The following is a 21,399-nucleotide window of genomic DNA, read 5'->3' as shown; positions in this document are numbered from 1 at the left end:
GGGGGGGTGTCAATTGTCGTGTTTTCACTGTTACACTAAAGCAGCAAAAAAAATACACTGCTGTTGAGCCTGTGACCAGTTTTGCAGTTCAGACATCAGATAACAACTCTGCACAAACATTTGGGCACACACCTACCACTTAAGTCTTACTTCTACAGTGATTCAGAGGATTCAGGCCACAAACACAGACTCTTTTAGGGACAAATACAAATTTGAGTGAGGCAAGAAAAGTTGTCTTGTTTCATTATGTACCGCACATGCTTAAACAGACACACATCCCTAGACAAGTTTTTTTTAAAAAAAATCTTTTAAACAACTAGAGTCCATTCTTTTCTCCAAGTATACTAGTTTACTATTAAGGTCATCTCATTAAACACCTATAATAGAGTTCGGCTTTTTCATATTTTATCCCTGTTATACACACAGACTGCATACAATCTCTTCCTTGTGCCTATCCTCCTTCCCCAACTGCAACACCAGAAGATCACAGAACAACATGTACAGAAACATCTGTTATATAGGTCAGTTCTGTACTGCTACGGAAATTACAAGTTACGCATTATACCACAGTTCAGAAGTTTAGTGCTGTGAAATCTAATTATACACGATGCATTAGAACAGAGTTCACCCAAGCAGGCCAACAATATCCATACATTCGGGGAAGACATAAGCAGGTGAAGATATTTAGGAACATCTCTGCCAGCTGAGTGATGTGCTAACCCAGGGGTGTCCAGCTCTGGCGCTTCAGAGTTGGCCATGCCAGCAGGGGCTGATGGGAATTGTAGTCCATTAAAATCTGAAGTGCCAGACTTGGACACCCCTGTGCTAAGCTGTTAAGAGGTATTTCAGCTTGGGCGTAACCAAAGACACAAGCCTTTAACATGAGCTGAAAGGCAAGTGCCAAAGGACTTGAGACTTGAAGCCTGTGATCCTGAGAGAGCCAAGGCAATGGAGCCAGAGGCCCTCCAGGTTGTTGGACTACTGTATTTGGTGGTGGTTGTTCAAATTATATGTCTGTATTTATTTTTTATGCTTATTTGAGTCCCTAGTGCGGGAGAAAAAATGAAGTTAAAATATAGTCTGGCTAATACTAATTTCTATAGCCAAATTATTATTTTTTAGAAGTCAAAAGGATGGCAGTTAACTCAATGCACTGACGTCTTTCTATCTCTTCTTATTTTTCTTTCTTCTCCATTTTGAAAGAGCTCACATAAGATAATTTGTTATAGAAAGATGTGGAAAGCAATAAGAAAGATTTTAAAAATAAGAAGCCATACACAAAAGAATAAAGGTTACTAAGGCTGTCAAAAATGGTGTGTGTTTTTTAATTTTATATTGGAGACAAGATTCTTGGAATCCATGGGAATAGTTATGTTGTTTTTATACTATTATAATTGTACATGTTATCCTTTATTTTGTCCTTTATTTTTATTTTTCTCTTTTTCTGTATTTCTCTTTTTTATATTTTTTTAAATTCAATAAGAATATGAGAATTTAAAAAAAAAATAGTCTCAGCATTAGCTGATAAATTCCTAACAATGAAAAATACACAAATTCTTAAGTAAAATTTTCAGTTTTACACAGAATTAGAACATCAGATTAAAGAATTCAATTTTCCCCTCCAACCTATTTGCCATACACACGCAAAATAAAACAGTAGGGCTGCAACTAAAATTGAAGAGAGCTGGCGTGGTGCAATGGTTAACAGCAGCAGACTCAAATCTGGAGAAGTGGGTTTAATTCCCCACCCTACACATGAAGCCTCTTGGGAGGACCTTAGGCTAGTCACAGTTCTCTCAGAACTCTCTCAACCCCACCTACCTCACAAGGAGCCACCTATGGGGAGAGGGAGGAGTTTGTAAGCCACTTTCAGGCTCTTTAAGGTAGAGAAGAGCAGGGAATAAAACCAAACTCTTCTTCTAATTACCAATCTGTATTAATTCCCACAATGCTGACGGTTCCCACCTCCTTTTCATCCCTGCAGTGTTCCAACCCATAGGGATTTTGCCCACCAGCCACCATTTTTCAAAGAGTAAAAAAGGACTGTTATGTGAAAGGGGAATGTGGTAAAAATCTGTGTCTGCTAGTAACTTATGACAGCGACCAATGAACAATATGTTTTATACATATATATATATTAAATACACGAGTTCACTGTTTTGAAACCATTACAACAATACTAGTATCAGCCCATCTACATAGACAGAAATCTGAAATACCCAGCAGAACAACACACTTGTGGACTTGTTGGAGAAAAAAGTCTGGGGTATACCAGTAACCCTGTAAGGAGGTATGCAAAGCCTCCACACATGCACCATCTGTTTCTAGATTGTGACCGCTATTCAACTACCTCTCCTCCAAACTCCTATGCCAGTCAAGGTACAATTAATTCTCTCTCTTCGTGCGCTGTTTTCAAATGCGAAGCTATTAGCCAAAAACATATTCCAACTTGAAATCACAATTCAAACGAAATCAGACCATTCCATACAACCTAGAGAACTTCCAACGCACACCATATAGCTGTCAAGAAAAAAATTCCTCTCTGCACTCCTATGCAACAATATGACTAAAACCATATATCTATCCATCTATCCATCATATTTATAAACCACCCTCCCCAGAAGGGCTCAGGGCGGTGAACAACAATTAAAATACAATTAACAGTAGTTGAATTCACAACATTAAAATTAAATCATATATTTCTAGGTACCCCGTATCCCCAAAAATAAGACATCCCCTGAAAATAAGATGTAGTGGAGGTATTGCTGAAGTGCTAAATATAAAGCATCCCCCGAAAGTAAGACGTAGCAAAGTTTTTGTTTGGAAGCATGCCCCTCGACCAGAACATGTAGCTGTGGAGCGGAAAAATAAGACATTCCCTGAAAATAAGACATAGCGCATCTTTGGGAGCAAAAATTAATATAAGACACTGTCTTATTTTTGGGGAAACAGGGTAATAAAATACTATATATGTCAAATATTAAAATTCCATAAAACTCAGAAACAACCAGATGGCAGCATGCCCCACTCCTCATCCCGACCCTGCGCCCACAGACCCTGCACCCATTTGCTGTAACAGCTTCCTGCAGAAGAAATAATGAACTTGATGAAATAAGGCAGACTGCACTGAAGACAAGAAGGAATCGTTCCTTCTTCTTTATCCAGAGTTCCCCAGGACAAGGTACAACATCCTGGGATTCTTCTTCACTTCCTCAACATAAGAGAAGACAATGTACCATGCCAAACTGACACAAGATAAATAGGGTGCTTCGCTTAAGAATGAATTGTCTTTTACACATTTGTTTCAGGTGATCCAATTGTCCCCAGTAACAACTCACCATCTTAGCATAGTCTGAAAAGTTTATATCTATTTGTGGGTTTTTTCCCCCCGGGTTGTGATATACAGTACTATTAGGTTACTAGAGTTCAGAATAACCCACTCCATTTTGAAGATGCACGTTTCCGCTTAAATTAACTGAACTGTTTCAATTAACTGAACAGCCGTCTTAACAGGTCCTCACTTGAATATTTAATAACAAATTTTATTTTCTCATTTAAGAAATGAGTTTCAACTGGTCATATTGTTTAAATCTATTATTCCCACTCCTATACAAACTAGAAGAAGGCAAAGGATGGATCCAAACTAAATTTCCCACTAATAAAAGGGGGGGGGGCATAGTTTCACCAATTTCCACTTCCTGCTGCAAATACACAAATGTGTCTCTCATGATGTTCAAGAGGGTCCTCCATCCGCCAGAGGCAGCATTTTGGGGAGATCAGCAGGAAGGAGAGGCAGGACCCTTCTGATCAACTGATAGAGATGCCTCACATGAAAGGAAAATCTAATCTGGATTAAACCTACACCACATTGGGTGAAAAATGTGTATTGTCAAACACTCTGCATGTGATTCATTCTTTTACTTGTGAAATTCTTCACAGCTTTCAGTCCCCTAAATATATCTGACTCAAGCATTTCACAAAAAATAAAATAGTAGTCAACATATTCAAAGTGACTAGGAAAAAGTAATTTTACCTGTAAATTGTTTTCTGTGACTCTGTTCCACCAAACCATATTGATGGGTACTCCTGTTTTACACCTGTCAGCCAGGCAGCCAATAGGATTCTTTGATTTTCGCGCCTTTGATCCCACCGGAACTATCCTCTCTTCCAGCATCCCCAGTCGATACTTCCTTGGCTACGGAAAAGAAGGAAAAAAACCAGGGCACTCCCAACATCCCTTAATCTGAAACTCAGAACTAAAGCAACATGAGATAATACATCTCTGGTTGACTTCTGGATTGGTGGAATAGGAAACAATTTGCAAGTAAAATTTCAACTGTTCAATCCCAATCAGCCATGCCTCAGAACAGAAATTTTTGTGCAGGCCAATAGCCAAAACCAGTGTATCTGCCCTATTGTGTGTGGAATTCATTGGGGAAAAAATGTGCTACATTTTTGTTCCAAAATAGAAAAAGAAGATTTGGTGATACCAGACTTACATTCTTCGAAAGTATGAACAGACTTCCAGAAGTCAAGAAGGATTTGATCTTGGAAACAAATGTTCAAACCAAACCAAAGTCCGTAAGTCTTTAAACTAGAGCAAATCAGAGTTTCAAACCCAGATTTTTGTAATCACTGAGCAGGACACAAAATAACATCTGTTCAAGTTAATAACAGTTGTCAGGGAATAGCTATCCCCTAGAACAGAAATAGAAAAACAGTTCATCCCAAATAAAATCAGTCAATACCCTATTGCAACAGATTTTCCCAGTTTATTGGTGTTTGTCAAAATGATTTAGAATAAAAAATATAATTACCCAGACACATCTAACATTGAAACACTTGTTCAAGTATTCTTCTTACCTATCTGCTGTAAAAATGAATAATTAGAAATAGGAAGGAAGCCTCAGAGGCAATCACATCAGATGGAACACTCACAGAATGCTTTTAAAAACTGGGCATTATTTTCCTAATCCAAGACTAAGGACTCAGTACTCAAGAAGACATCAAGGATCTAAAGCAAATGAGGTTTTACAAAACTGTTTTTAAAATGGATATACGTACAAGGAAGCATATACTTATGCCGCAAGTACAAACAAAGACCTTGACCATGCCTTTTGTGCACCGCCAGTCTGAATTACCTTATATACTCGCATACAAGTCTACTTTTTCAGCACATTTTTTGTGCTGAAAAAAGCCCCCCTCAACTTATACATGAGTGAGGGTCCCACTTAATTCTTGTGTGGCATTCCCCCTCTCCCATCTTCACTCTCCTCTACCTTCTTCTCTGCCTCCCCCCTTTCAGCCGCTTTCTCAGCCTCCTTCTCTGCTTCGCTCTCCTCTGCCTTCTTCTTGGTGGCGACCGGCCCCTGGCACTTGGCGGGTGACAGCCAGTCGACCTGGGTGAGCTGGACAAGTTGCGGGATGGAGAGGTCGGTGGCAGAGACCTTGGGATTGGTGAGATGGGGGGTCAGTGGCAGAGACTCCCAAATAGCGCCCGACCGCATCTATTTTTATTTTTGAAATTTACCAGTAGCTGCTGCATTTCCCACCCTAGACTTATACTTGCGTCAATAAGTTTTCCCAGGTTTTTTGGGTAAAATTAGGTGCCTCGACTTATATTTGGGTCAACTTATGCACGAGTATATATGGTATTACTAGAGAACTAACACCTGATTTACAAAGGCGAGGCAAACACATGAAATTCAACTGTGATGATGCTCTACACAACAAACTATCCCTCTAAAGATTTACCACAGGCATCTGGTGAGTTCCACCAGACCAATGAAACCTTTATTTTTGTCTGTTTCATATGATAAAAAAATGACATAACTGGAAAATTTTGCTTGGCTCGTGTGAATGACTTTACAAGAATTAAACAAAACCAGCAAAACTGAAATTAACCTTGGATGTAAGGAAGGAATCAGTCTATATTAGATACTTCTGCTCAGATGCTCCAGAATGACATTATACTGAAGAAAGTAGATCTTGAAACTTGGCAATAACACTAATATGGATTCAGACGACACCAATGCCAAGAGGAAAGAAGCAAAAGGAATAAGAATAAGAGATGTGTGTGTAGAAAGAGGGCAAAGATCTGGACAACAGCATTTCTCTTCTGGGATTATTGCACAGAGGAGACTGGCTCATGTGCCAACTCCCCTGTTCTTCTCACTGAAGAGGCAAATGGCCAAACCAAATGGTCACTTGATCCAAGTTTTTACTTCTCTTCGTATCAATAATCAGGGAGGCCCATGGTCCCCTTCAGATTTTTCCTTGGCTGAATGTACATGACTGAACGGGTCTGGAAAACATATGTAGGTTGTTTATGGTTCTGCTGTAGGCCTCCGAATCTCAGAAGTTAGGGGGCTGGCACAAAACAGTGGCACAGCTGCAATGTATATGAGACTTTGTGCAAACTACTCTGCCCACCGTAACAAGTGCAAATATGTTTAAATAAAGAAAAGAAAGGCAACACAAATTATAGAAACATGAAGCAGATTTAGAATGCTCTAAAGCATTTTACAGTTTCGTATGCCAGATTTTGTACATTACACTATACCAAAAGTTCTTAAATCAATCTTATGTAAGAGACTACCTTTCAAAGGCAGTAGCGGAAGTATCAGCAATAGTTTAAGCACTTCTTTTTACCTTCCTGTAGCTCAGAGCTTTACAACATTAATCAACTGCAGAAGCACTGAAAGAGGCAAATTCTATGCTAGGGAATATTAGGGAAGAAACAGAAAGCAAAGTGGACAAACTAATGTCATTGTATAGATCCATTGGGTGTAGCCAAATTTGGAATAATGTATACAGGTCTGATGGCCATACCTCAACCACAGAGCCAGCGTGGTGCAGTGGTTAAGAGCAGGTGGATTCTAATCTGGAGAACAGGGTTTGATTCCCCACTTCTCCACCTGAGTGGCAGAGGCTTATCTGCTGAACCAGACGTGTTTCCGCACTCCTACATTCCTGCTGGGTGACCTTGGGCTAGTCACGGTTCTTGGGAACTCTCTCAGCCCCACCTACCTCACAAGGTGTCTGTTGTGGGGAGAGGAAGGGAAAGAAACATGTAAGCCCCTTTTGAGTCTCCTTACAGAAGAGACAGATGGGGTATAAATCCAAACTCTTCTCTTCTTCTACTTCACAGGACGGGAAAAGAAGCTGAAAATGGGGAACCAGAAGGATCACTGGGTTGAAACACATTCCCTATGAGGAAAGGTTAAGGAATTTGGATCTTTAGTTTACAGTAAAGATGGGGAAGGGAGCTTTATACAGTTATGCATGAGTTGGAGAAAGTGGAAAGATTTTTCTTCTTGTCCCATTATACCAGAACCCATGGGCACCAAATGAAGCTGACAGGTAGGTAGATCAAGGCAGACAAAAAGAAGTACTTCTTCACTCAACACCTGAACTCCTGGAGGCATGGAGAGCATAGATCACAGCTGCAGGGTCTCAGGCCACTCCCAAATGCCAGCCGCTCTGGCCTTCTGCTGAGGCTTGGCCCCAAGTCCCCTCCCAGCAGCCTCTATTCAGACCAGACCACTAGGGTAAGACACAGGTCCGCCTTAAGAACACCTGACAGTGGCAAGGAAGTTTCCTGCCAACCTGGTGTGTCCAGGCTTAGCAGGACCTTTTTGGGTGAGATGTGAGAGGAGGCTAGTGCAATATAGAGATCCTGTTCCTTTAAGGACAACTTCTAAAGGCTGTCTAACATGGAGAGGCACAGGTCTTGTGATCATAACTAGAGGAGGCATTACTGAGGCCTAGTTGCAGCCTGACTAGTTAGTTAGCTGTTGTGTTCCAATAAATGCAGTTCTTATAACCACTGCTGCCTCCAGGACTGATGTTTTCCCTTCCTAAAGATATAGCATGATGCCAAAAGTTGGCACATATCTGCAGGCAACGAGGATGATTGAAGGATTGGAGCACCTTCCTTATGAGGAGAGGCTGCAGGGTTTGGGACTCTTTAGTTTGGAGAGGAGACGTCTGATGGGGGATATGATTGAAGTCTATAAAATTATGCATGGGGTAGAAATACTAGAACCAGGGGGCATTCATTGAAAATGCTGGGGGGAAGAATTAGGACTAATAAAAGGAAACACTTCTTCACACAACGTGTGATTGGTGTTTGGAATATGCTGCCACAGGTGGTGATGGCCACTAACCTGGATGGCTTTAAAAAGGGCTTGGACAGATTTATGGAGAAGTCGATCTATGGCTACCAGTCTTGATCTGCCTTGATCTCAAGATTGCAAATGCCTTAGCAGACCAGGTGCTCAAGAGCAGCAGCAGCAGAAGGCCATTGCTTTCACATCCTGCACGTGAGCTCCCAAAGGCACCTGGTGGGCCACTGCGAGTAGCAGAGTGCTGGACTAGATGGACTCTGGTCTGATCCAGCAGGCCAGTTCTTATGTTCTTCTTGTTCTTCTTGTTCTTCTTGTTCTTGTTCTTCTTCTTCTTCTTCTTCTTCTTATTATTATTATTATTATTATTATTATTATTATTATTATTATTATTATTATTATTATTATTATTATTATTATAAAACAGTTATACACAGCAAACAAGATCAATATGCTGGATTTTGTATTACATCACACGTCAGACACTTCCCAAGCACCTAGGACTGTGTGATGTATCGACGAATAATGCGTGCAGAGCCGAGTAGGGTGGCCTTCTGCAGCTGACATATGGTGATTTTGTCAGCGCCAATTGTTTTTAAGTGCCGTTCAAGATCTTTAGGCACTGCACCCAGTGTGCCGATCACCACTGGGACCACCTTTACTGGTTTGTGCCAGAGTCTTTGTAGTTCAATCCTTAAATCCTCGTATCGTGTAAGTTTTTCCAGTTGCTTCTCATCAATCCTGCTGTCACCAGGAATTGCAACATCAACTATCCACACTTTCTTTTTTTCCACAATCGTGAGGTCAGGAGTATTGTGTTCCAAAACTTTGTCAGTCTGAATTCGGAAGTCCCAGAGTAGTTTTACGTGTTCATTTTCAGTGACCTTTTCAGGTTTGTGATTCCACCAGTTCTTTGTCACATTATTATTATTATTATTATTATTATTATTATTATTATTATTATTATTAATTATATTTATAAACCGCCCTCCCTCGAAGGGCTCAGGTACCACAGATGTTCAGGTACCACAGATGTTCAGGTACCACAGATGCCTGGGGCAAAAGGGGAGGGGGAGATCGCCTGGGGTCGAGCTGTATCCCAACATGAACCCAAACTTCACATGAAGTTACAAATAACACACATGCCTATACATATAAAATATGTCAGCTTTAACATTCTTAAAAGCTATAGAAACTACAAATGAAAGGCAATCTGGCATAACTATAGGCAGCTGCTAAGTTACAAAACACATAAAAACTTAAATGCAATTAACAAATGTTACATGTACAATTGTACAATTAAACTTTAGGTTTTGAAAGCATGAACAATGGTTACAAGTCAATTTCAAAACACATAAAAGCCTGAGGAAATTTTGAAACTCCTTATTTGGAATGTTTTGGGGGGCAAAAGGTTGCCCACTTTTTAGATTACTGTGAGCTAACACAGTTTTACATTACTGTGACCCAATCAGTTCTAAGCAGATCCTGAGGAACCGTCAGATCACTGACCATGCAAGCAGTACAGAGCAACTTCTGCTCCTCAAAGGGATCCATTCTGAAGGCAAAGCTGGTCCAGGGACTCCCTTCTGTCCAATTTAGACTAAACTTTCTGCTGCCATTTTTTTAAACCCCAGACCATTCCTCAGGGGGAGCAGCTACTTAACCATTTTTAATGTCCCCTCCAGTTATTTTCCTACTAAAAATCATCCCTTCCTGGCTACTTTCATAAAAGCAACAGGGCAGGGAGGGATTTGGGGAAAATGGCAAGAGGAGAGGCTGTAAAACAGCCACCGCCACCTCCCCCGGTCATTTGGTCAAGCTAAGGGGTTGCTTTTGATTTTTAAAAAAAGCCTAGGTCTGAATCATATATGTTAGGCCTGACTCTACAACTTTACAATTCTATCATAACTCTACAACTTTTCAGTTCTAACAACCCCAAGCACAGTAGTCTGTTTTTATCTAGATTGGAGAGGTTCTGAGAAGCTTTAAAAGAGAGTTCAGTTGAATGGAGTTTGTCCCACCCAGAAATCTTCATATTTTAATCTCTCCAACACAAACAAGCAGAGGATAGTAAAAGCATTTAAGCAGCGATTTAGCAGATATGGAGGCAAGAGAGTTATGTACGAGAAAACTGAATTTGCTTGATGCACATTTATTTGGAAGATTTAAATAAACACGGTACTATTATCAGAACCTGGAACAGCCCTGCCAATATTCTTAAATCACTTTAAGAGACCACTTTCAACCCAGCATGCTCAATAAAATCATGAACAGCTTATGTGTTACTTACAGACTACAAATCTATGAAGATGCAAAAAGATTAACCGCTACTACACTCACTTCACCAAAATAGAGCCAGATTTGAGTCTAGAAGCACTTCAGAGACTGACAAGATTTTAGAGGTATAGGCTTTCAAGAATCAAATCTCTCTCTATTAGATACCCGACGAAGCATCTGACCCTGGAAAGCTTATACCCCTAAAATCCTGTTGGTCTCTAATGTACTACTGGACTTGAATCTCTAGCGATTCTATCATAGATCAATACAGCGACGCTCTCAAAATCCCCACTGCAATTGTTATCTAGAGCCAGCCTATGATACACAATTCAGAGTCTCATGGATTTCAGAATCCTAGAGGTATTTGTCCCTGCAGTTCATGCACCTTCCCAACACAGCATTCACATTTCCAGAGCAGGCACACAGAGTTTGACAGCTAAATAAATGGAAGGGTTTAATTCCCTCCCCAGGGAGATTTGTCTGGCTCCTTCTATTGATGTCTTTGCCAGCAGGTGGAGTTACTGTTTCATCCGGAGTGCCCCCAACCATAGGTCCTCCTTCTGGTGTTGTTTATATCTTTTTAATTGAAGTATTTTATCATTTTACATATATTTTAATTGCTAAAAAGTTTTTATATTCATTGTGCCAAATGGGGATGTGGGGTGGTTTTTATATTCATTTTTATATTCATTCAGGTGGAAAGGCAGAATTAAAATGTCATAAATACATAGTTAAATTAAGGAAAGAAAAAACCCCTGGGCCAGCCCTGCATTAACTGCTGCAGTCATTCCCTTGCCCAGCAGCAACTCCAATGATTCAGAATATCTGTTTATATCCTAAGAGAGCTACTGGGGATCATAGAGTTAAGAGTTCTGGAGGTTTTGAAGGTATGTGTCACCGATGGTAAACATTCCTAGGGCAGATTGGTGGCAACAGTCTCAGAAGCGGCACTCTCTCACAGACACACACAGACACACACACACCTGTCCTTGTTTCTTTAGCTGCACTGGATGAAGTTAAGTATACCATATTTCCTGCAGGCTGAGCCACAACTGATCAGGAATTTTCTCTAAAATTTTTATAAATGATCAGTTGCAATACACCGAGACCGAGACAAACTGCAAAGTGCTGGGAAGCTCTTCCTGTTTTATTTGCTCAACTTATAGGAGCTCAAACAGGGCCTCTGTGAATATTCGTGGGTCCCTTGGCACAAAGTGTCTTGTGGGGCTCATCACAGCTCTCCCCCCACTTTCCCCGGACCACAAAAACACATTTTGCAAGTTCCTTCCTGCACCCAAGCTCCTCCCACTGCTTCTCCACCAGAAGTGTAATCTCTCATTTCCCAACCAGATCACAACCTCACGGAGACAGAACATGACTCTCCAACACTCTGTTTTCTACACAGGTCACTGAGTACTCCCATCCTTGGGAGATGAGCATGCTTTGTGTGGGGTGGGCTTGTGTCTTGGACTTTATTAACATGTGCCTAATCATAGTAACCTTTGATTACACTCCTGATCTTCAAAAGGGAAGGGGGGGGGGGATCTGACAAGCAAATAATTTCCATAAGGAAACAAATGAGGATTTTACCAATAAAATATCTACAGGACTTCAAGCAACTCCAGCCTATTAAATAATTTGTTCAAGCCAACATACTATTAAACACGATTAGTCCACACTATAATCTGAAGCTGGCCTGCCCAAATTCCAACTGCACTTATTCTGTTACCCTCCATCTCCTTCCTTTGCCCAAAAATATGTTTCATAGTACAGTGGAACCTCGGTTTTCGTTGGTAATCCATCCGAAAAGAATTGATGAAAACCGAAACCGATGAAAACCAAGGCAAACTTTTCCATAGGAATCAATGTAAATTCAATTAATCTGTTCTAGGCACTCCAAAAAACATACCAAAAACACATGTTTTGATGAATAAACATAGTGTTTAATGCAGAAAACAGTAACAAACAATGACACTAGGACCAGCTTCAGAGCCAGTGGACCAATGTCGCACCAGAAAGCTGTCCAGAGAGGTCTATTTCTGCCGCCTCTTTAACATTTGTCTGAAATGGGGCAAGACATTGTCATTAAACAAATTCCAGACACGGTCTTACTGCAAATCAATGAAAATCAAGGCTAATCAATGAAAACTTAAGACAAATTTTTCACTGAAAAAATCGATGAAAACTGAAACCGATGAAAACCGAGGTTCCACTGTACAAGAAATTAAATATGTTTAACTCTTGTAAGCTGCCCTGAGCCTGGCTTCAGCTGGGATGGGTGGGGTAGAAATATAATAAAATAAATAATAAAATAGAATGCTTTGAATATTCTAAGAAGGAAGTTACTGTCATTATACAGTGGGTCTCTGCTGCACGTAGCCACTGTCAGAGTACTGAGCTTAAAAGTACATTTGTCGCACTCAGTATATGTAGGGCAACACTGAATTCCTTACAGGTTGCTCAAGGGCCTACACATGTAGACTAACCCACCTCCATGCCATCAGAGTTGATTGACAAAGAAACTAGCAATCTGGTGACACAGTCGCCTCTAAGAGTATGCAGGGCTATGGGCAGGTTTTAAGTCCAAGGGTAAGTTAGTCAAAGAACTAATTTATGTGGGGCCACTCAACTGCCTTCATCTGGAGAATCAGAATAGCCTTTTTAAGAGCTGCTGCAACCCTGAACGTCTCAGTGGCCACAAACACAATCCTATCATGTAGATATTTATCATAGCTGTTCCTTCAGATGATCTCATCTAGACTCTTAGCCCTGCATGCTCCTAGGAGATATTCAAATACCTGGTGGTTTCTGGTAATACGATTTCTCTGCAAAAGCTTGTTTAACCAGGGAGTGCAATGTGATAACTAAAAGTGAACTACTCCTTGACCATTCACAATGAGTGAACTTCATATTATCTGTAATTTCAAAAGGGGGGGGGGGAAGAGAAGTATCCAATATCCCATCACTTTTAACAATCAAATCTGGTTCAAGATAAATAATTTCTTACTGCTCTTAGAGCAAGGAAGAGCCTTGGGAAAGACTTTGATGGGTCAGATAACTCTACTACACATACCTTTACAAACCTTGTCCTAAAAAGAAGACATTTCTTTATAACTTAAAGAAGATTTGATATTACCGTAATTATTGAATATCAACAAAGACAGGCTTTCAAATAATTTTGTGAGCATTCTTGCGATTGACCTTTCTCTTGTGTCATCATGAGAAAACACCAAAAGGTCCATTTTATACCCTGCCAAACTTGGTAAACAACAATTACACCAATAAACGGACACTGTGTAACAATATCAAAAATTCCAACTATAACTGCATATTGCAGAAGTTGTGACCGAAAGAAAAAAATAACAAAGCTAACTGATCTAGAGAAAACATTACAAGAGTGTTTCCAAAAAAAGATAAGAATGAACTTGGCAAAATCACAAACTTGCAAACAAGAGATAGATGAGAAAGATACAAATCCAGCAGCCCCTTTCAGAGAACAACAAGGTTTTCAGGGTTTAAGCTTTCAAAAGTGAAAGCTAAACTAGTCAGATGAGTGAATGATTATAATTTTGAAAGTGTTTAAATTACTGTAATGGTTTCAAACTAATCAGACAACAAGAAATCCAACATATGAATTACAATTTGTTGAACGTAAAGCTGTGGTGAGCTGCTGCATGAAGTTTTCTTCCTAAACAATTACTTCATCGAGAATTGTTTGGAAGGAAAAGTTACGGCCTTCTATTTGCAATACAACAGGAGAGTAAGTCATCACTTGGATTATTATGGGAAGCAGGAGTGCAAAGCAATTATATAAATACATTATGTCAGATGCTTAGAAGTTTGAACAATACGCTACCACGCCTAGTCATGTGATCCTCAATAGCTGTTAAGATTCTCTTCATAATTAATTGAGAAATGGTTCCAAAAGCCATCTTTTGGGAGGCCCCTAATTTTGTGAATGGTGCTATGTGCTCTTCTGTTATTCAGATGTTAAAAAATTAGAAATGGTTAATACCTACCTTTCTCCTTTGAGATAAGCTGAGAGCAGCAAAGTCATTAAACAAGGACGAAGCAGGTGAAGTTAGAGGATCTACAAAAGTTTAAGAAAACAGACATAGGATATCGCTTTAACACTACATTTAGGAAAAAAATATTAAATTCAGAGTTTTAAATTTGCAAACTACAGCCAGGATCCAGAAATATATTTTAATTACTTTATTTTAGGTTCATTCAGCAGGTTGCACACACTTGGTAGAGCTTTTTTTTGACTTCTTTCCTTTTAGTAGCCAAGCTCTAAGCAATGTCAAACTCTGTCTGAAGCTCCTGCTCATTTCAAATGCAGCTTGCCGTTTAAGCTGCACTCCTCTGCATGTCAGGGTTCAAAACAACTCAATTCCATGGGAAAAGAAAGTTGAGCTTCCCTGGCTGTGTGGTTGTGGTCCGGTAGGATCTAGTTCCTCAGATTCGCCAGCTGTGGCTTGGGGACGGTAGATAGGTGTATCACAGAGAGATACTTCTCTCTGTGATACACCTCTGAAGATGCCAGCCACAGATGCAGGCAAAATGTTAGGAACAAGATCTACCAGACCACGGCCACACAACCCGGGAAGCACACAACGACCAGTTGAGTCCACCTGTGAAAACCTTCAACAAACAATTCCATGTTCTTTGCATACTGGTGCACAAACATTACATTATATACTTCATGGAACTCAACTGAAAGAACACTGTCACAGTAATGCCTCAAATTTAAACAAAAACAAAAGACTTAAATGCTGACATGTTTCTTGGGGAAAAAATGACCCCTGTTTAGCAGCCTATACTAGTATTGGTAAAACATAGTAGCATCAATCTGTACTGAAAGCTCAATTGATTTTAATGTCATTTAAACTGGTCATCATACCTTTGCATCTGGCAGTAAGTTTTAGAATAATAATGTTCCCTAAAAGCCAATCCCTACGGATTCATTCAGAGCCATGATCTCTGTGCGATGATTGCAGACTGACATCCGGGCCTCTTCAGGGTGGAAAATTTCTCTCGTATGTATCCAATTAGACATCTTCCTTTGCTTACTTGATTCTTGTTTTTAAAAATGGAGCCCCTCCCAAGCATCTGAGCATCTCTAATTTGTGTGGCTTCACATTCATGCTGATGACAGGAAGCTAGCACACTTTATGTATCTGTTCGTTCACCTCTCATATTTTTATCCCGTCTTTCCTCAGAATGAGCTCACGTACTGAGGTTGGGAGAAGACTTAAGTGAACCAAAGTGTGCACTTTCATCACAGACAGCTGCATACAGGACATCGGACAGAACTTGCTACAGTTATAGATACCCACGGTGTCGTCAATATCTTACTCGGAAATTAAGCAGATCACTCTTTTAAATATTTTAACCTTTCCCCACATAGTGGGCTCAAGGTGGTTTTCACAACCAGTGCATAGTAAGGATTAAACATGAATACTCAAAGACGTATCAGATTGCTCCGCAGAGCCTGACCCCGCAATTATAAAAAGGCCCTCTCGAGCAATTCTGTCTTGCCAGATCTAAAACTTATTCCATGATGTGAGCACCAGCTTAGAAAAGATTCAAGAGTGACCTGCAGCTGACCAAACCAGCTTATAAGAGGTCACGCAGAGCTGATCTTGATCAAAGGAGCAGACATGTCACACAGGCAAGTTAAATGAAAAAGTCCATGACACCTACACAGCTTACCTCTCAAATTAGCTAGTCAAACGCCAAAACCACAGTGACATCAAACTGGCTGCAACAGCCAACCACTGGAAAATGTGCCTCTCTTGTAAAATGAAGCAATTATCTCACCTCATTACTCATATTTTATACATGAAGCTATGGCCTGTTCTCATGAGCAACATAGTGGTAACTGCTCGAAAATGTTCAGCTGTTGAGAGTTCTAGCTGCAACAGCCCATGCCAATAATGGTGAACCAACGGCACGTATGTCAAAGGGGACAACTCGACATTTTTGGTGACACGTCAGTATTTACTAATGACCGACAACAACTATTCTCCACGCGTGAGCCCTTTTTGTAATTATTTGATGTTTCTTTATATAATACCACACATAATTTAATAATATTTTATTAATACACCACACATTTAATAATGTGCGCAGCAGTGGCATAGTGGTTAAGAGCAGGCACATTCTAATCTGGAGGAACCAGGTTTTGATTCCCCACTCTGCCGCCTCTGAGCTGCTGTGAGGCTTATCTGGGTAATTCAGATTAGCCTGTGCACTCCTACACATGACAGCTGGGTGACCTTGGGCTAGTCACAGCTCTACGGAGCTCTCTCAGCCCCACCCACCTCACAGGGTGTTTGTTGTGAGGGAGAAAGGGCAAGGAGATTGTAAGCCCCTTTGAGTCTCCTACAGGAGAAAAAGGGGGGGATATAAATCCAAACTCTTCTTCTTCTTCTAATAAAACACGACACATGACTGGACCTTTTTTAAAAAAAAATGAACATGTAAAATAATTGTTTCTCTTTTGTTCACGGGGTGGGGGTGACCGCCAGTAAAGTTTAGGCATTGTTGACATGCCAAGCCCAAAAGGCTGGCCATTACATGCCTATGGCAAAGTACACAAAAATCCACACCATGTGCTGAATTCACAGAGAATACCCACGGGCCAGAGAATACCCGGCCAGAGAATACCCACTGGCCAGAGAATACGCCGGCCAGAGAATACTCACTGTTACAAATTAAAAACAGTAAGAAATTACACCAGTGCAAAACTGCATCAAAGGTGAAAGAAAAAAATTGCAATTTAATTGGATTTTGTTCTGTAAACTGCTTCGGGGATCCTTCTTAATCAAAAGGTAGCACAAAAATTAAGTAATAAAACACCTATAAAATTAACGTTAACATTTTCAATATGCCATCAAATAACTATTGCAGCAATACAAATCCTTGTTCTAGCATTGCTTTTTATCACTGTGATGCAGCGGCAAAAAAGGCTAATGCAGTCTTAAAGTGCGTCCACAGGGGCATGACATCCAAATCATGAGATGTCATAGCCCCACTGTACCCCAGAATGGCCAGGCTGCACTCGGAGTCTTACTGTGTGCATTTCTGGAGGCCTCACTTCAAAAAGAACGTGGATAAAATGAAGCAGGTACAGAGGAGATGAAGAAGGATGATCAGGGGCCTGGAGACCAAGACTTACAAGGAAAGGTTGAGAGACTTGGAAATGTTCAGTCTGGAAAAGAAGAAGTTGAGGGAGGCCATGATTGCTCTCTTTAGGTATTTGAATTGCTGTCCCTTACTGAAGGAAAGGACGCTGTTGCTGTTGGCAACAGAGGACAGGATTCCCAAAGAAAGGGTTGAAATTGCAGGCAGAAAGATACCAGTTAGATAATAGGAAACAATTTTTTACAGTAAGAGTAGTTCCACTGGCTGCCGAGGGAGGGTGTGAGCTCCCCCTCAAAGGCACTCTTCAAGAAGTGGCCAGATGAACGCTTTTCAGGGATGCTCTAGGCCAGACCTGGGCATTATAAGGCCCGCGGGCCACATCCGGCCCGCCGGATGACCCTGACTGGCCCCTCTGCCGTGCTGGGGAGCGAGGCGCTTTTGAAAGCCCCGCAGAAGCCGGCAGCCAAGGTAACCGGCTTCTGCGGGGCTTTCAAAAGCGCCTCGCCCCCCTGCCTTTTGGCCCGGCCCTCCACAATATTTTCTGTTTCTTATGCAGCCCCATGGAAAAAAAATTTGCCCACCCCTGCTCTAGGCTGATCCTGCATTGAGCAGGGAATTGAACTGGATGGCCCCTTCCAGCTCTATGTTTCCATGGAATCAAAAGTGGAAGCAGAGCAAGGCTGTGGGCTGAGCATCTATGTGGTTATTCCACCCACAGCCAATCCAAGGGACAGGTGGAGCTAAGTTTTGCATTTCCCCTCCTGCAAGTCTTTAATAGTTTCCCCCCACCCTTCCCCGGGTTCACAGCAGTTCAACTGCGAAAGGCAAAATGGGAAACCAGCCAAGTTGTGAAGGGTGATAGGTTTATGAAGGGGGAAGGATGGGGAAGCACTGAGAGCTGCAGGGACAGCAGAGGTGTACCGGCAGAAAATGGCACCGAGGGCCATTTTCCGCCCCACAGCATCCCCCCCATTCCCCCCTCAGTCCCACATACCTGCGAACTTTCAGTGCAGGAGCACGAAAAGTTCACAGGTAAGTGGAACTGGGCAGGGAGGGCGTGTCAGTGGAGTGGTGTGGGGGGTCATTTTGCGCCCCCCCCACGAGATCCCATGAGTGGTGGTCGGGGACATTTGACCACACATGTCCCTCTGGCAGATTCGCCACTCAGGGACAGTAGTTTAATAGGTCAGCTCTTAGGGATGCAAAGACAAGCTGGGAAAATGTTAGGGGTTTATGTATCTTCAAAGTACTCCATATCCAGGAGGCAAAATCAAAGGCTGAAACTTATACGTAGCAAGTCTACGAACTGTCAGCTTCAAATGGTCTGACACTTTTCACATTCCTGAGGATTCACTCCAATTCCTTCATTTGCATTTTTTATTTATTTATAGAATTTCTATCTCGCCTAGCCTCCTCATATCTCACAGCATTTAACAACTCAGCAACCAGATTGTGTAGACACAAGCAACAACTGTTCAAGTTAACAGCATTAAAATACACACATTTTAAACACATTTTAAACACACAGGATTTGAAATAAGCACATCCAAATCTGCTGAAACAATTTACCCTCCTTCAAATGCGCTCTTGGAATAACACAGTCATGTAACACATGCAACACATGTAAAATAAACACATGTAAAATAAATGTAGTAAGTTATGGTGCTTTCCTAACCCACTCTGGCAGGCCATTCTAAAATATTGGACCTGTCATGTCAAAGGTCTATGATTTTGCTACAGGTATATGGATAGCCTCAAGGTGATTCCACACAAAGATGGGGCTTGAAAATTATGAGGGCTCTAGGCCATAAAGGGCTTTAATGGTAATAACCAGCCTTTTGAATTGATCCCAGAAGCAAATAGGCCTTCAGTGCAATTGACACAGACTGGAGTTGTGTGTTCTAAATGGCTCCATGTACTAGCTTTGCTGCTTCACTTTCCACCAATGAGAATTTTCCAGATATGGTCAAAGGAAACCCCATGTAAAGCTCATTACAATAGTCCGATCTGGAGGTTATGGTAGCTATGTCAGCAGAGTTTAGATAACGGGCCAGCTTACGAGTTAGTTGTAATTGAAAAAAAGCCACTTCTAGCAATAGCACCAACCTGTTTATCCTTTAATCAGGCCAAGTCTCCAAGCTTTTATCTTGATTTACTATGGAAAGCTAGTCTAGTTAATCAATACCAGCCAAGCTTTCTGCCTTCCCAGCCAGCATCACCTTCCAACACCTGATTTTTACAGACGTTTCTCCAAGTATACAAAATCAGCACACTATGGGAAATATAACATTTTTAACTTTCAAGGAACAGATGAAGTGGATTTAAATAGATTTCAACCAGCTACTTACTAGCCACCAAATGACATTACTGTAAGTGATCTTAAGGTAATTTTATTTGAAATTTAATATGAAAGGAATGAACTATTCCAGTTGTCCCAATATATTAGCAGGGAAAAGATCCAAACAATAGTATTACCTACACCAAAGAGACTTATGGGCTAAATTCTCCATCACCACCCCATTCAAACACCTTTTGCAATGAGTGGGCTCTCAAAAGCCATCTGAAAGCTGACATAAGAGCTTCAACCACTCTCCCAGAATAAAATATCAGCAGTTCCCCAAGTATGTCCAATAGTGCCTTTGCCTGTGTCTACAGTAACTTTTTGGATAACGGACAAAAGTTTCTTTCAGCTTTAAAAAATAATCTTGTTTTAAAATATTAATACAAAGGATGGGTTAAATATTACAGAAAAATTCATAGAAGCTACCCCGTCCCCAAAAGCACTAAATGCCATTAAACTTTTAACGCACTGAGTTCCAGTTAAAGAGTTTGTCCAACTAGTTTCCCGGTAACAGCAGTATGACAAAGCTGATTTTTAAACAGATTTAAGAAGAAAAACCCTCTTACCATGGCCTGCATAAGACTTGGCACTGTCATTGAGAAGGCTAGGGGAACTGATGCTGTTTGTCATCCTCTACAGAACAGTGGGGAAAAAGAACAAAACGGCAATCTATAAATAAAAGTTATTTGGACCATTTGTAGCTCCTACTCAACATTTAAAATGGATAAATGCCTGTTACCAGATAGTTCACCAAAACCTTTGTTCTCTTAGAACATGCCAATTGGAGAGTTCTCAAACGAAACCACCCATGACTGTACCTGAATCCACCTTCAGCAAGCACCCCCCCCCCCCCCCACCGCACCAACTGCCATTATTGAGGCCCACAGAAGGCAGGAAGCCACCGTAGGTTCGAGCTTGGATAAAGCAGCTGACAATTCTCTTCCAGAGGAATATTTTACTTCTCTTTTCTTTATTTAAATGTGTGCCCGACCCTGTTTATTCCCGACTGAAGGAACACACACATAACCTCCTAAGATTTTGGAGATCTAGATTCGTTTTGAACTATAAGCCTTCCAAATGTTCGAAACCTAAGGATATATTTATTTATTTACAGGTTGGTTGTAAAGGACCAAATCAGCAGCACAGGTCTCCCGGAGGACGAAGTAGAAACCTGGCTGTGGAGGAAAACTTTAAACCATTTAGAAAGTGCTTAGATCTGTCGACAGTGATTTCAGGCACAGACAAGACTTTCACTGACTAGCCACTATGTTGGATCCTCTCTCACACATGGAATTCCAGCCACACCAGACTTTTACCCATAGTCAGACTAAATGGTGCAAGATCTGCTCATCGCCAGAGACAGGCCTAACAATCAAGCACTTGCTTCTCTTCCAGAGACAGAGCTAAACCGCTTTGCCACACTACCAGGCAGAACTACGCTTCACTCTGTATGCTCTTTTTTCTGAGCCAGACCTGAGCTGTCCCTGCTCTCCCCTTGAGGCAGAA

General features: G+C 41.1%; 1 protein-coding gene across 3 annotated transcripts in view; it reads right to left on the bottom strand.

Moving 5' to 3' along the window:
• Positions 1-21,399, bottom strand: part of PAN3 (poly(A) specific ribonuclease subunit PAN3) — a 75,446-nt gene that overhangs the window by 38,017 nt on the left and 16,030 nt on the right. For 2 of the 3 annotated variants that reach the window (XM_048492890.1, XM_048492887.1), the window contains exons 3-5: positions 20,460-20,526; positions 14,423-14,493; positions 4,034-4,195 (exon numbers count right to left, since the gene is read on the bottom strand). In XM_048492890.1, the coding sequence (XP_048348847.1) occupies positions 4,034-4,195; positions 14,423-14,493; positions 20,460-20,526 (300 nt within the window). The remainder of the gene's footprint in view (positions 1-4,033; positions 4,196-14,422; positions 14,494-20,459; positions 20,527-21,399) is intronic. The other variant, XM_048492889.1, reaches the window with a different exon arrangement.

The sequence above is a fragment of the Sphaerodactylus townsendi genome, linkage group LG04 (genome assembly GCF_021028975.2).
Source record: "Sphaerodactylus townsendi isolate TG3544 linkage group LG04, MPM_Stown_v2.3, whole genome shotgun sequence".
NCBI classification, from domain to species: Eukaryota; Metazoa; Chordata; class Lepidosauria; order Squamata; family Sphaerodactylidae; genus Sphaerodactylus; species Sphaerodactylus townsendi.
The sequence above is the reverse complement of the archived record's forward strand: the minus strand, read 5'-3'. Positions and strand labels throughout refer to the sequence as shown.